The following is a 17,119-nucleotide window of genomic DNA, read 5'->3' as shown; positions in this document are numbered from 1 at the left end:
CGGTGGCCTAGTGGTTAGAGTGTCCGCCTTGGATGTGGAAGGTCATGGGTTCAATTCCTGGCCGAGTCATACCAAAGACTAACAAAAATGGTACTAACAGCTGCCTTGCTTAGCGCTCATCACTATAAACTGTCACACTGCAGACATCGTAGCTGGTAGTGAAGTGGGACACTCTAGCGACAATGGGGACTTACCATTAAAAACAGGGTCCCGGCTCTCGACAACAAGGGGAATTTAACATGGGGAAATTTACCATGGATGGGCCTCTAGAGCGACCAAAAAGAATGGGCCTGCCTAGCGACAAGGGTATGGGCCTGTATAGCGACAAGGGAAAGATAGCGTCTGACGTCACGGTAGGGAGATTGGTAACAATGTAGCAACTAGGGGCAGGTGACGTCACAGTACTGAGCAAAGGAGTGGGATTTAGATTTATATTACACATAAACAACAGACAAAGCACTGATACAACATTTTTTTTAAAAAATTGGGGGGGGGGTAGGCAAGAAAGTCATTTTCTTTTCGAGGCAAATGAGTGGCCCTGAAAAGGGCCTTTGGGTTTATGTTAACATTATTCCGTTAACATAGAAGGCATCGTTTCTTCCTCTTTTCCCCAAACTTTGTCTGATTTCTGGTCCATAAATCATAACTCTTTTCAAACAGCCTTGTCTCTCCACATACATTCTTCTTTTCCAAACACTTCTATCCGTCATTCTGACAATGGTCCACGATAATCTGACATACATGGGTAAGTCCGTACGGAACAGCATTGAAGATACCAGAGTAGAGGATTCTACCCTGGTCCACATCTTTGTGACGAGAAAGGGTGAAGGAATGCAGCGAACTGCGGTTATTTATAGGGGAAGGGAGGATCGAAACGGATTGAGTTCATTCACCAATCCAAACACGTGTTACAAAATTCTTTCGCAAGAATTTGTTCCGGCACCAGTACCTTCGCCACCTTCTCCTTCTTTACCACACGTGGAGAATTTTAAACAGAGACAGAAAGAAGAATTGGAGAAATTTTTACAGCAGAAAAAGATAGCAGAACAAGCTTTTCTCCTACAGCAACAACAGCAGGAAGAAGAAATAAGAAGAAAACGACAGGAAGAAGAAGCAGCTAAGAAACAAGGTAGTGAAAGTCAACGGTCACGATACCTTTAGACATTTTAGCAGAGTTAAGAAGTGTCAAACAAATGTATCAGACTTCTTTATTACGACCGAAGAGAAAAAGACCTTCCCGAGCTAAACAACCCAACCCAGTGACTACGCCTGCCGTACCACCCTTAGTGATTTCTGCCAAATCATCATCGACAGGAGGGAGTTCAGAAGTAGGTCGTGGCAAAGGCTTAAGGCAGTTAAAGTTGATTGTTTAAACCCACAAATACCCAATAGCCCTTTTCAGGGCCACCCATTTCTCTCGAAAAGAGATAGTATTCCACTTGCCAACATCAATTAAAACTCAAAAAGCCCTTTTTACCCTATTGTATGTGTGTGTGTGAGTGCGTGAGTGTAGGTTCTTATTCTAAAAATCACAGCCAAGAGACACTTACGTTTTATGCCTGGTCTATTCTGGTACAAAGTTTACAATCCAATTCACAGCACAACATAGCACTTTAAGAAGTTCTTAGGTTTCGTCTCTGTCTGTCTTCACTTTTTTTTTCGTTTAAATTTCTTCACTTTCTCAGTTTTTTTTCCACCATTCCTTGGGGGAGGGTACTTCTTCTTCCTCTCCACAATCCATCTCTTCTTCTTCTTCTCCTGTTGTTTCTTAGGACAATCTGAAGACCGATGTCCTTTATATAGCAAGTATCTTGACTTTTATCTCGAAAGGAGGGAGAGTAGTCCGTTTGCTTGTCTGAAGAAAATTTTCTGATGACCCCTCGCAAAGCTCTGATTAAAAGTTCGATCTGTGTAGGCTATTCCATCGTTCAGCTCAGTTTGAGAGTGAAATGAATATGGGAAGGCAAGACACACACCCTTTATATAAACGCTGGTCTGCCATGGATATAACGTGACCTATGGTGTTTAAAATGTAGTCATTTGACTTTTCGCAGTCAAGATGAAACGGTCGAATCAATTCGAGAACAAAGAAGAAGAAAGTAAGAGGCAGAAACATGATTTATCGCCTCATACAATAGCTGAAGTCGTGGCACAAATTTATGCCAGTGATTTTCAAGATGACGTGTGAACCAAATTCCAGACCCAGCGATTCTACACCTAGTCAAACTTTACCACCCTTAGTAAACCATGAAAATTACTATCACATTCGAGAGACGGAATAGCGCTCCTCTAGAAAGTTTAGAACCACAGCTTTCACCTACACGGTGAAGTTTCAAGATTTCAAGTCCGACGTACCGTTGGAGAAAGCAGAATGGTTCATCACCGACGTGTGGGATTCTTTGTTAATCACACTGAAGCGACAATGTCAAGCCAAAGAAGACGATCGCTTGAGACTTTCCATACATCACGACAATCTAAAATCCCCTGTTTGGATCGAGTTTAGCAGCCCAGCAGAACTGACACCTTCCAAAGTCATTGACAAGATTCAACACGTGCAACAATCCAATGACCAGTTTCACTTCACCGATGGAAAAGCGACACTGTTCATGACTAACGTGTCTCTTCCCCAAGGGACTGGACGCAAAAAGGTGTTATTGGTGGACGACCTTCGTAACACCAAAACAAGCCTCGTCCGAATTAACAGCTCTCATGACCATATGTGTTTAGCCCGTGCCATCGTGGTGGGACGAACGTATGCCATCAAGAACGACACGGTAGAATTTTAAAGAGCCTGGAAAACTATTCAAAAATCGGACCGAGCCAAACAACGAAGTGAAGCAGAACTCCTGTTACAACAAGCTGACTTGTCCAAAGACACCCTGTGACATTCCTGAAATGCAAAAATTGCAAGATGTCCTAGCTCCACGCTACACCTTGAAAGTTTACCTTCAAGAAGTGCGCGGACCTCTGTTGTTTCGAGGCCAATATTTTCAAGACGGAAAATACATTCACGTCTTTTATCACGATGAACATTTCGATGCCATTACCAATATCACTGGATTCCTGGGATACAGTTATTACTGTGAGAAATGTGACTTTGGCTATAACAGTCGAGAGCAACACAAACATTGTGGATCGAAATGCTCAGGATGTTTGGCCTCTCAACCCTGTCTGGACGAAGGACAAGAACGAGTGCATTGTCCAGCTTGTCAGCGCACTTTTGTCAGCCCTACCTGTTACCAACAACATTTGAAAATGCAAGGTTCACAGAAGAAATGTACTTGTCAACTGCTGAGATTGTGTCCTACGTGTGCACAAGGCATACTTAGCAATAATGCCAAGGCACACGTATGTTCAGAGGAAAAAAAATGTCACATTTATCACCAAATCGTGGACTTGGAACAGCAACGCTACATTAAAAAATACCAACCACAACAAGAGCAAGATGACAATTTCGAATGCATGAAAGAGACTGGCATTCACATTCCTAATATCTGTGTGGCTCATCGAGCGTGCGAAAAGTGCATCCAAGAACCTATCTTTAGTCATTGCCCTCACTGCAGTAAGATTCCTGGAGGACGTGAAAAAATCTTTCGAGGACCGAACACGCTAGCCGAATTCGCCCAATGGATCTTAGACCCCATCGACGAAACGTGGAGTCAAGAGGATTTCGAACGTTACGGAGATTGTCATCGCCATGCCACGGTAATGGCTCACAGTTTCTCGGTATACGATAGACAATTTCTTTTGAGATACTATACGGAACAAAGCACCGCACGTCCTAAAGTGACTTTGAACGGAGCCAAAATCATTTCCATGCAAGTGGGACAAGTACAGTTTAAAGATTAGATGAGATACTTGGCCATACTTTTGATTTGAATGCCTAAAACGAAAAAATTGATAAAAACCTTGGACACTTTTCGTCTGTCTCAAACAGAGTCAACTGACGTCCCTTCAGTCTCATCTTCCCGTCAAATTGATTCGTGCCTTGTATGGTATCAGTATTGAGAAAAATCCACAAATACGTGTCTTAGAAGCCAGTCTCAAAGAAGTCTTACAATGGTTTACGGTGACAGCACGTCAATTGTTGCAAGGTATCATTCAGATTCCTCATCCATCCAAACGCTTTTTTGATAGAAAGAAAGTCGCCTTAACCCAACTGGCCGATCCCCGCATTGACACAAAAATCGAATCATTTTGAGACCTGGAGGGAGCGGTACTCTAGGAGGTGTCATCATTCGCTCCCTCTTAAAGTGGGATCCTAATGCTTCCAAAGTTATCCCCAAGAAAAATGCCACTCCCAAAAAAGCCAAACGAAGCCCCAAGAAGGAAAAGAGCAACGGTGTCAAGACCAGGTCACAACCCCAGAAAAAGAAACAGAAAAGTCCCCAGAAAAAGAAAAGCCCACAGAAAACAGCTTCTAGTCGCAAGAGAGGCACTTCGGCCAGGACACAACCTTACATTCGCAAACCACGACCTACAACGACGGTGACCGCGTCTCCGGTAGCCTCAGGTTCATCCACTTATCCGTTGATGACACCATGGAAGCCCGTGTCTCCAAGAAATTCTCCAGTGGTGACACCCTCCTAATATTTAGCTGCAGTGGCAGCTGTTCACAACGTACCTGTTCGCAGAATCAAAGCCCAGTAGAGATCGGGCATGTTACAGAGTTTACTGGATTTGTCCAAGCAAGAACTGGCTCGGTTTAGCCCGTTGCGAACCCCTTCACGACGTGTGATGCCTGTCATCAAGTTGATACGACGTACAGACAATCAGTGGCGACGCGTTCCAGTATAAAAATGACCTGAGGCAAAACATGGGTATCAGTGGGGTTTTTTTTGTGCTCATGAACTCCCAAAGATGTCACCTCAAAGACGTGCACACCATCACTATAACCATTCTCCTGTCCAAAAAGGAAAGAGACAAGGACAGTCTCGTCATCCGACAAAACGCTTAGCCAAGCATCGACGTTACCTCAAGAAAAGACACATTCGTCTAAACAAAAAGATGAGTCACCAAAGGGAGGATTCCTTGGCGATTTTGGAAAACACATTGTCACCTTTATGACAAAGCGATAGTCAAAAAGCAAGATAAAAGAGCGAGTGCTTAGTCATCGACGCCAGTGTATTTTTGGTGAATGTCCCGGAACCAACAAGCAAAGATGTTACCCCCCAGAAAACACCCCTCTTCTAAACCCAGAGGAAAGAAAAGGAAAGGACTGCCTCCTCGTTTAGTCAAACATGGGGACATGTGGTCTGTCCTGTCCAAAGCTTCTCCACCCATGTGGAAAAAAACTCATTCAAACGGCCTCCTAAGATGTCATTGATACCGTGTGTGAATATTGTTTGAACGTCTTGAAAGGTACGATCCCTTTGTCGAAACACCAGAAACAATGCTTAGGCAAACATCGTCACGTTCTTCTCCAAATGGTTCAAAAGAAAATCCCCGATAAATGTCTGATGTTGAGTCAAGAAGAAAAATTGGACGAATATGTGGACGAAGCTTGGAGTCTCATCGCAAACCTCAAGACCATCAAGCTTATGTGATCAACACGGACGACAGTCATCTCCCAGGAACCCACTGGGTAGCCGTCTAGTTTCCTCAAGAAGGATGTGTGGAGTATTTCGATTCGTATGGATTTTCCCCTTTGGAAGACGATGTCATTGACTTTATGAGAAGAAATGCTCAGACAATACGATTCAATAATGTGAAATTACAAGGCACAGATTCATTGGTGTGTGGACAATATTGTGTATTTTCTGCATCATCGCAGTCTGGGATTTTCTTTAGAACATTTAGTGACTTATTTTGATCGTCATTCTTCTAGAAACGATGAGAAAGTAGATCGATAAGTTATTGATCATTATGCTTATCTTTTGCCTTTGTCCATCAATGGCCCAATGACTTCCAACAGTGCAAATCTCAGTTTCATTCACAACGTTGTCAACCATGTCCATAATAAATAGTTAGTTATTGAAAAAATGTTTGTTAGTTAATTGACTGGTTAATGATAAAAAATTGTTGATTGTTAGTTGTGAGTTATTTGAATAAAAAATGTGTTTTGGAAAAAAATGAGTTTGTAGTTTGCTTTTGCTATAGGTATCATGAACCATGCTCTTTGACTTCTCTCTATCCCTCACATCACACTAATAATAATGACTTTGTTGCCTAATTTTCTATGCCAATGTAGAGTCAGATCTGATAACTGAGAGGCGGATCATATATGTTATCTGAAAATCCATGACGTGTCATTCATTTCATTTTACATTAATATTTAGTACAAATATAATTCAAGTATGATACCGATCAAACTTCAGACTGACCACACACGAGACTAACTTATATCTTTAGTTCAGAAACATAATCAGCATTAAAGGAAATCATTTAAGAAATCTGCAGCAAAATAGCCCCAAAAGGACCAAAAAAAACCCCCCAAAAACAAACCCAAAAGCAACAAAGCATAGAAACAGAAAAATTAGTGATTTTTTCTGTAATTCGTCCCATGATCTTGCAGTATTGTAAAAAGCATGATACATTTGAGATGAAATTGATGCATTAATTAAATGCTGGAATTAAATAAAAACGGTCAGATTACTAATGCAAATTTTGATTATAATACAATTCGTCCGTTGTCATTCCTGTAACGTAAGAAAGCTTGTATAATGCGGAAACAATCGTACACGTGGTCAGTCTACGACGGAAAGGTCCGTACATGTAGTCAGCCTGAAATTTGGGCTTAATGCTCTAATAAATATTGGATATTAATTGCACACATCTATAATAACTTTAATTAATATTTTTATTTATAAATATGGCAATAAAGACTGACTTGCCAGTTAAGCAGAAGAAAAGTTGGGTAAATAGCAACTGATTTTGTTACCTGGTACTCACAATCGTATAATTTATAAACCTTGATTCCTTTTCAGTTGATGGCGTTTATGGACCCGCGAATCAAACATTCATTGGATAAATATGCTGGAGTGCAATTTCCGTTTCAAGATGTTAAAAGGTATATGCATGTTTTAGTCCTGTTAATAATTGTGCCTGAAAGATAATAGCTTTTCAAGTGATACTTATGCATCGCTAATTACGCGATATCGCTAATTAAGCGATATCGCTAATTACGTTGTATCGATTGGAATGGTGCTAAACTATTTTAATGACCATGTGATATATCAATTAAGAATTTGTTTATGCCTTTACCATATTCCGTTGGGGTGGGGGACTTTGTATAAACCACGCCCGTCCGTATCGTCTGTTGCAAAGTTCGTTTGCGCTCAGTAAATATTAAAGAATGTTATGAGAAAGCGAAATTGAATTTGGTAGTTGACTTTATTAAAGAGGATCTAAGCCATGATTGTTTTCACTTATTTCTATCAAGATTTCCATCCAAATGCTCATTCATATATACTTCATTCGATCTTATCATCAACATTTAATTTGAATTTTTTCTGGTACCCCCGTTGGGCTGGTGCCGTAAGCACGTGCTTAGTGTGATTAATGGGTAATCCGGTACTGCGTGTAATCACATCTTAGTAATTTGCAGAGATCTGGTTGATTGATACTTAAAGGCTTTGTTGACTTTGAATTGACCTCTTTTCAATACCATGATGACTTTGAAGTGACCTCTATTCATTACCATGATAACTTTGAAGTGACCTCTATTCAATACCATGATGACATTGACAAGACCTCTATTCAATACCATGATGACTTTGACAAGACTTCGTTTCAATACCATGATGACTTTGATGTGACCTCTATTCAATACCATAATGACTTTGAAGTGACCTCTGTTCATTACCATGATAACTTTTGAAGTGACTTCAGCTCATTACCATGTTGAATTTGAAGTGACCTCTATTCATTACCATGATAACTTTGAAGTGACCTCTATTCTTTACCATGATAACTTTGAGGTGACCTCTATTCATTAACATGTTGACTTTGAATTGACCTCTATTCATTACCATAATAACTTTGAATTGACCTCTATTCAATACCATGATGACTGAAGTGACCTCTATTCATTACCATGATAACATTGAAGTGACCTGTATTCATTACCATGATAACTTTTGAAGTGACCTCTATTCATCACCATGTTGACTTTGACAAGACCTCTATTCAATACCATGTTGACTTTGAAGTGACCTCTATTCAGTACCAAGTTGACTTTGATGTGACTTCTATTCATTACCATGATAACTTTGAGGTGACCTCTATTCATTTCCATGTTGACTTTGAAGTGACTTCTATTCATTACAATGATAACTTTGAAGTGACCTCTATTCAATACCATGAAGACTTTGAAGTGACCTCTATTCATTACCATGATATATTTGAAGTGACCTCTATTCATTACCATCTTGACATTGACTAGACTAATATTCAATGCCATGATGACTTTGACAAGACCTCTATTCATTACCACGATAACTTAGAAGTGACCTCTATTCATTACCATGATAACTTTGAATTGACCTCTATTCAATACCATGATGACTTTGACAAGACTTCTATTCAATACCATGATGACTTTGATGTGACCTCTATTCAATACCATGATAACTTTGAAGTGAAGTCTATTCATTACCATGATAACTTTGAAATGACCTCTATTCAGTACCATGACGACTTTCACAAGACTTCTGTTCTTAACCATGATGACTTTAAAGTGACCTCTATTCATTACCATGATAATTTTGAAGTGACCTCTATTCATTACATGACAACTTTGAAGTGACATCTATTCAACCCCATGATGACTTTGACAAGACTTCTTTTCAATACCATGATGACTTTGATGTGACCTCTATTCAATACCATGATGACTTTGATGTGACCTCTATTCATTAGCATGATAACTTTGATGTGACCTCTATTCATTACCATGATAACTTTGAAGTGACTTCTATTCATTACTATGTTGACTTTGACAAGACCTCTATTCAATACCATGTTGACTTTGATGTGACCTCTATTCAATACCAAGTTGACTTTGATGTGACCTCTATTCAATACCATGATGACTTTAATGTGACCTCTATTCATTACCAAGATAACTTTGAAATGATCTCTATTTATTACCACCTTGACTTGGACAAGAGTTCTATTCAATACCATGATGACTTTGACAAGACTTCTATTGAAAACCATGATGACTTTGAAGTGACCTCTATTCATTACCATGATAACTTTGAATTGACCTCTATTCAATACCATGATGACTTTGACAAGACCTCTATTCAATACAATGATGACTTTGACAAGACTTCTATTCAATACCATGATAACTTTGAAGTGACCCTTTTCATTACCTTGATAACTTTGAAGTGACCTCTATTCATTACCATGTTGACTTTGACAAGACCTCTATTTAATACCATGATAACTTTGAAGTGACCTCTATTCAATACCACTTTCTTTACAAACCTGCCTTATTTCATGTTATTCTTTCAAGAGTATAATGTAACTATTCAGAATTGTACCTTGCAAATCGGAATTCAAATTTCAGGTGATTTAGAAGGGGATGCTTTATTTGTTCAAATATAGACTAATTAAGTCAACGTTGCATAGTGTACATTTCGTCCTGTTTGTTTCTTTTAAAAATGTTGTAAAACTTCCTGTGGAAAGAAACCATTATTTGAATACCAGCTTCCTATTCGAATATTCCCATATAAGTATTCTAGTTGTTGAGATATTTATTTTTCGCCTGTATCAGGTGCGCATCTCATACAATGTTTCAGGTGGGCTTCAGGGGAAAAAAAAGCTATCATCATGACTTGTATAATGATAGGTATTTAGTAAATAAACGCTGATGTTCGATTATTGCATTTCTTATTTTCAGACAAGAATACGTTCATACAGTTGAATCTAGTGTAGAAAGTTTTCTTGGTTTTCTGTCGAGCCTTTCAGCTTGGCAGAGCTTCACAGACAAGAATCCGGATGCAGCCGGACACCTGGAAGAAAAGTAAGTCCAGCTACTTCAGATATATATATATATATATATATATATATATATATATATATATATATATATATATATATATATATATATATATATATATATATATATATATATATATGGCTAAAAACATCAGGCAATGAGCCCAAGTTCGCGGATCTAACACCCACCGGTTACTCCATCAAGTCGTACCCCCGCCACTCTCGCGGAGGTGGAATTCATTCCTGTCATCAAAAATAACTCCATGACCAAACGTCTTATCCGCTACATAAATTTCAGTTTCTACCACACATCGTTTAAACTAATCCAACCACACTCACACTGGAACAAAGGTCAGTCCATTTTTCTGCCTCTACTGCCCTCTTCCTTGTAGAAGAAATGAGCTAACTGAATCTCTCTTTTTGGAGCAATATCCGAATCTCCTGGAGTTTAGACATTCGATAGGTGGCAGCCTGATTATTCTTCGAGATTTCAAGTTTCACTTTGACTGTCCCGGAAACCCAACACATAAAACTCCTAAATTCCATTAATGTTTTCAACATCAAACAGTCAGTTAACCAATCCACCCATAAATATGATCACATTTTAGACTGGATTCTTCATAGACCTGATGATAATATTCTACGGTCTTCCCTGGTATCCCACGAACTTGCATTAGATCACCTCTGCATTACATGACATCTTGACGTATCAGTCCCTAACCCTCCACCTTTATCTGCTACTAAGAGAAACCTCCGATGATAAATAGAACCAAACTAATGCATAACATCCAAGCAAACCTAACAATTTACTTACCTCCTACAGCAGAACAACTCAATAACTACCTGCGTTCATTGCTCGACAAACATGCCCCAGCCACAAAACACAGAGTATCAATTCAAAAGTGTTCACCATGGTATAGCAGTGTTAGGGACCAGCTTCGCACTGCTAAAAGAGACCGCCGTAAATTTGAGATGCTCTGGCTTTCCACCAGACTCACTATTCATAAGCAAATCTATGAAGCCGCTAAGAAGAACGTCACAAACATAGTCCATGCAGCGAAATCAGTCCACTACAGTACTAAGATCATGGAAAGTTCCAGCTGCAAAAAGCTCTTCGAGATTACTAACAAGCTAATGTCAAGGAACAAATGTACACCACTTCCGGCTACCTTCTCTACAATCGACCTTCCGGACATGTTTGCAAATTTCTTCGTGACAAAGTACAGACTATTAGAGATTAGCTTGAAAAAGTTGATCTATCCCAAATATTATCGTATCTGAATTCAAAGAGTCTTTTAAGCAATTTACAATCTGCGTGTCGCTCTTGCCACAGTACTGAAACTACTCTTCTAAAAGTAGTTAATGACATTCTCCCATCTTTGGATAGCCGAAAGATTAGAGTCTTCACCCTCTTTGATTTGCCTGCAGCATTTTGACCCAATAAATCATACTATATTATTTCACCGTCTCCAGCATGTATTTGGCATTCCTGATAACAGCCTTACTGTGGTTCAAGTCCTACGTGGTCAACAGGGCACAAATTGTGTCCGGAAATGGAATACACTCCAACCCAGTTGATTTCTGTTGTGGTGTTCCACAGGGGTCTGTTCTTGGAACTGTTCTCTTCATTCTATACACTCAGCCGCTCTCAAGTGTGATAGATCATCATCCATTGTCTCACCAATTGTACGCTGATGACACCCAAATATATAAACCTAGCCACCCAACTGAAGTTGATGCTACCATCCAAGGTGTAGAGAGGTGCATTTCTGATGCGAAATCATGGATGACATGTAAGAAGCTGCAGATGAATGATGATAAAACTGAGGCCATTCTGATTACAACACAAAGACTTCTCAATCACATCCTTTACCTCAAACAATAAATATCAGCAACACCAACATTAAATTCACATAGTCAGTACGAAACCTAGGTGTTACTATGGACAGTACTCTCACATTGCATCAACATGTCATGAACATATGCAAGGCTGCATATCTTGAGCTGAGACGCATCAGCTCCATTCGCAAATATCTCTTAGCTGATGCAACTAAAACACTTGTGTACTCATTAGTACTTTCAAGAGTTGACTACTGGAAGTCAGTTCTGTCTGGTTCATCTCAATATTTACTCCAGAAATTTCAAGAAGTTCAAAACACATCTGCTCGGATCATTCATAAAGTGCCACGATCAGAGCACACCTCCCCGCTGCTCTGTACCCTACACTGGCTATCCATTCGATCCAGAATCAAACACAAAATGTGTTCTCTGTCCTACGTTTCACTGACGGCCTCCAGTCCAACATACCTATCCGACCTTACCCATGTGTACACACCAGCAAGATATACGCTCCTCTTCTGACAATTGTATACTCGTTATTCCCTCTGCGAAAACGAACTCATATGGACAACGTTCTTTTGCATACCAGGGCCAGCAACGTGGAATGAATTGTCCACTGAACTTAGACACATAGGCACATTGATCCCATTCAAGAGAACTTTAAAACTCACCTATTTCGACTGCAAAAACAAACTTAAAGACCTAATAATGTTTCCTACTTTAAATATTTTCAGCATGTTTTTTTTTTTGTTTTCTAATTTCATGGTGTTTGTTTTTTGTAATCATGTCATTGTATATGTTCTTCTTTTTTATTATGTTATAGGTGTTGTTTAATACAAAGCACTTAGAGCTTCTAAAGGTTAGGCAATATATATATATATAGATAGATAGATAGATAGATAGATAGATAGATAGATAGATAGATAGATAGATATATGAAACCTCGCCGTGCCCTCATTAAAGACTTAGAGTTGAATTGGTCAGCATTGGCATAAGAGCGAAAGATAATTCAATAGTACAATAGAAAATAAAACGCATTTTAGCGGAAAGTTTTAATTACATTCAGCCAAGGTATTCTTACTTAGTTCTTGCTTTTTGTCTATCTAGTAGTGAATTCCGGCCAAAACCGAATAAATGTCCCTGTCGTAAAATAGTCCATATTAAAATCTAGTGGTATACATTGGTGGCGTGACTGCAAGGACAGATTTACGGTATTGAAACCGGTAAATCACACAAGGGAATAAATAAGAAGGGACTTGGCAGACACCGTTTATGCCGCCATGTGGGCGAATATGGTGCAGTTATATTGGCGAAATGTGCCTGGAAAGCATACATTGACTGGCCTAAGGTGGCGGAGTTAAAATAGTTCCCACTGTTAGGTGGTACTCATATTTTCTAAGGCGTGAACGGTTGGCGGTACGGAAACATGATGGAGGTAAAACATGCAGATGTGCGGTTGATATATATTTGGCAGTTTGTTTTATCTGTGGTCTTGCACTAATTAGAGGAAAATTTAGGTATAGAATGGACACGTCTGGCTTTCTAATTTACAACTGAAGTTGTATGGAAGTCTTTGGAAAGTCAGGGTAAACTTATGACTTCTAGCGAGAATCGCGCCAGGGTTTGACAACCGCTCGGTCAAGTAAATACCCGTGTGCGCGTAACATTATAATTAATTACCAAATCACATTGGTGTGTGTATTGAAAAGTAACTTAGCATCATCTTATCTATCATCAATGTGTTATCGTGAACTGAGACTGGGTATTGGTGTCGACCGATAGAGAGAGAGATAGGGCATGCGAGTATACGTAGGTGAGCTTGTTTGAAAGACTGAGCAGAAAAAACTTAACAATTGAGGGGGGTGGGAGAGAGAGAGCAGCATGTTAACATTTTTCAAATTGTGAGAAGGAACGCAGTATACAGCTTCATATCCCCTTCTACTGGCTGAGTATGAATTTCTGAAAAATTATATTTTGCAGGTTGAGAAAATTTTATTACGACAACAAGACAGGGGAAACAAGAACGATGCGTCTGTGTTACGATTACGTTCTGATACTATGCCGGAAATGAAAGGCCTTTTCGTGATTCTGGCTGGCGACTGAAACTATATACGATTCTGAGAACTGCTAACTGTGCAATCCAGACGAGAAACTTTATTTTATGTAATTTTATTTTATTTTAATGTGACTTACAAAATACTGTCTCGAAACAGACATCTGACCACAAACATGATCTTGCGAGACATATCCAACATAAGATTTTTATGTCACTTTTTAACACAGCAAACGGATCAAAGTTGAAAAATCTTGTGTTTGAATATATTTTCTCATAAAATCATAAAGAAAATATAACCTTGCAGAAACCTATTCATACCAGAAGCACTCAGCGATTAATATAATGTATCATCTGTCAAGGCCGGCCCTAGGATGTGCGGAGCCCAAGGCAGCAAGCGATGAGCGGGGCCCCAAACAAACAAATATTATTGCGGAGTTGATTTCCTGAAAGTGGGGGGCCCAAGGCGGTTGTCTCATTCATCTTGCCCTAGGGCCAGGCCTGCATCTGTCACTAACCCGTGACCTATTATACAGTCGTGTGTTTAAGTTGACCATTGTTCGGCAGTTTTGGTGAGCTTGATTGTGGTCATAAAGTGCAAAAAGAATCAAGCTGGTGGATACGTAGATTGGGCCGTAGTTTATGTCTTAAAGCAAGGAGGCTGACGGGGGTCGAGGCTGACATCATTGTTTCTACCCAAGGTCTGCTATGGTAATAGTGATGTCCCGGTTTCTGTAATGAATTATCGTGGACATTTAGTAGTGTGTATGCGAAGAAAAACTCGCAATAAAAAATTCCATGCCTTTTTGTCCACATACTTTAAGGAAGAGCATAGCAATATGGAGTCTGTATGCACTGAAAAAAAAAATGTCACAGACGCTTATGTATAATCAATTTAGTGGCAAAATGAAACAAAATGTGAGAATGAGATCAGTTAGTTTCTCTTTATGTTTCGTTCATGGCTACATTAGTACCCTATCCATGCTCTATTAATTTATGCTGTGATTAGATTCTGTCCACTTAAATGATAACACCTGTGGCAGTTGGCGTCCACTGCTTATATCATGTAACTTCACCAACACCTAGTTGAACTTTAACCCTCCTTAATACAATTGGATACCTCTGCAAAATGAATAAGAGAGATTAATTCGATCATAGATCTCACTAATAGAAAGAGACCTCTAAATCGGGATTGATTCAACAAATATGTAAACAAAGACGTCTTTAAATGAATTAGGCATATATTCAATTCATTTGCATATGTCTCTTGTTCACATGAGAAGTCTGTAAATAGCAGCTCCAGGCCTGCAAATCAAGTTTTTCAAGTTAAATAATGTTAGCTTTTGTAGCGATTGCGTGTAGACGTATGCGTAATAGCTATCTTATCGTTATTAAAAATACAAATAAATAGCTGTACCACAAAATAAATAAGAGAACAATACTGCATGAACATGGTATCTTAGGCTTGAAGCTAAAGGAAATCATCAGGGTAAATATTTAGTTGACGTAGAAAGCACCAAATGACAGCAGTAACCATGTAAAACAAGCTGTAGATTTGGGACTTTTATTTTTAGAAACGGTAGCGATATTTGATGGTAGATCGGCACCATTTGTACAAACTTTATAGCTCGTCATGCCTTCAAGCTCTCGGCGTTATTTGATTAAAACTGTTTCCATGGTTTTTGGGAATAAGTTCCAATAGCAATGTTGATGGATGACATAACTAACGCAGGACTATGCCATAAACTCATGCCATGGTGAATTAAAATTCAAAACCATATCCAATCACAATTATAACCACAACTGTAAATGATACACATTTGATTAATATATTCCTGTTAGTTATGCTATATTTTGATGGTGATATAAAAAGTAGAACTTACAGCTTAATAACATTTGGGCTTCATATATGATGAGCGTAATAAACGTCTGTTTGAAAAGCGTGGAGATCAATAATGAAATCTGAATATTTACAATACGTAATTCTCGGAGATAATATTTTTGAATTCAGAAAAAAGGATTCTTTGAATTTATTAGTGTGACAATAGCATTGGACTGAAAATTTACAGAAATACAAATATTTCCGAATATACCTCTCAATATTTATAATTCTCTAAAGACTGTATTCTGGGTTCTCATGAGTGTTACACAGATCCTTGCTAAAAAATTATGAGTAAATAAATTTAATTGTGTTTTCTTGAGTGGCAAATTTGTTCTGCTGTTGAAAATCGGAAACAACAGTGTGTGTGTGTGTGTGTCCATTATACTTTCTGAAGCTTATTATCTGTATCATTTGAGATTTTATTGACAAAATGGAGTAGACTGGAATTTTATACATGCAATAATCATAATCTGCTTCAGAGAGCTTAATAAAAAATTTACTTGCTCTTTATACTTTTGCTTTTTGACCTATTATCTACTGCAGCGCCCTCTCTCAAGGATTATGTTCAGTTGTCCGTCTTTGCGTATTATTTAGGGAAGAAAAATTGAAGTATAGTAGAATAAAAATCCCAAACGTTTAATTTAAAGGGTTCTACTTTTGTCAAAACAACGATTTGTGTTCCACAATACTATTGCCATAAGAAAAGAGGAATATTTATAATAAATGGCCGTTGCCTGGAACTAAACAAATGAAAGGGTGTGCCTATGTCTAGTAATTCTGGTCGGCAAAGTTATATAAGATGGTAGAGTAATATCATTAGGTTTGTGTACAATTGTATCGAACACGATCAGGTCTTGATGGGGTGGTCATCCTGAATTTCGTTTTACTGAGACTAACAGTTATGCTAGTATCAGATATTGGTAAAGTCCAGTCTGGGATTTAATCCAATTTTAGTATTTATGTTATTAGATAATTTCTTGGGATTATTAAATTGTCATATTTTTGTAAGGAATTTTTAGAAAGTGTACAGTTACCTTGTGTATCTTACCCGTAATGTAATTTTCTTTATCGAGTCTCTATGACTCAGCTCAAATATCATGGAGGGTATTGCTATGATGTAATTTTTTGAGATTGTTAAATTGTCATTTTTTGGGGGTAATATTTGGAGACCGTAATTTTCGGAATTGTAATTTTAATTTGTATAATAAATATGTGAAGTGTTGAATTTTGAATTCCAGTGAACTTTAAAGTTCAATGCATTGAGCATTACAAGTTTATCGCATTCAAGCCTGAAAAGTCCTTGTAAAGTGTCACTTCGACCTTTCTTCGTTCACTCTCCCCCCCCCCCCCATGTCAGTGTAAACTTCAAAGGGGCAGAGTTCCAACTCAGTGAAGAC

The 17,119-nt window shown here is 38.6% G+C and overlaps 1 protein-coding gene across 1 annotated transcript in view; it reads left to right on the top strand.

Moving 5' to 3' along the window:
* LOC149790752 (putative methyltransferase DDB_G0268948) overlaps window positions 1–16,230 on the top strand; it is a 38,831-nt gene extending 22,601 nt beyond the window's left edge. The window contains exons 3-5 of the mRNA XM_089972817.1: window positions 6,927–7,009; window positions 9,851–9,973; window positions 13,768–16,230. Of these exons, the coding sequence (XP_089828943.1) occupies window positions 6,927–7,009; window positions 9,851–9,973; window positions 13,768–13,858 (297 nt within the window). The 3' untranslated portion in view covers window positions 13,859–16,230. The remainder of the gene's footprint in view (window positions 1–6,926; window positions 7,010–9,850; window positions 9,974–13,767) is intronic.
* Window positions 16,231–17,119: the final 889 nt, after the last annotated feature.

The sequence above is a fragment of the Sinohyriopsis cumingii genome, chromosome 10 (assembly GCF_028554795.1).
Source record: "Sinohyriopsis cumingii isolate HCF-2022 chromosome 10, ASM2855479v2, whole genome shotgun sequence".
NCBI classification, from domain to species: domain Eukaryota; kingdom Metazoa; phylum Mollusca; class Bivalvia; order Unionida; family Unionidae; genus Sinohyriopsis; species Sinohyriopsis cumingii.
This window is presented reverse-complemented; position numbering and strand designations above follow the sequence as displayed.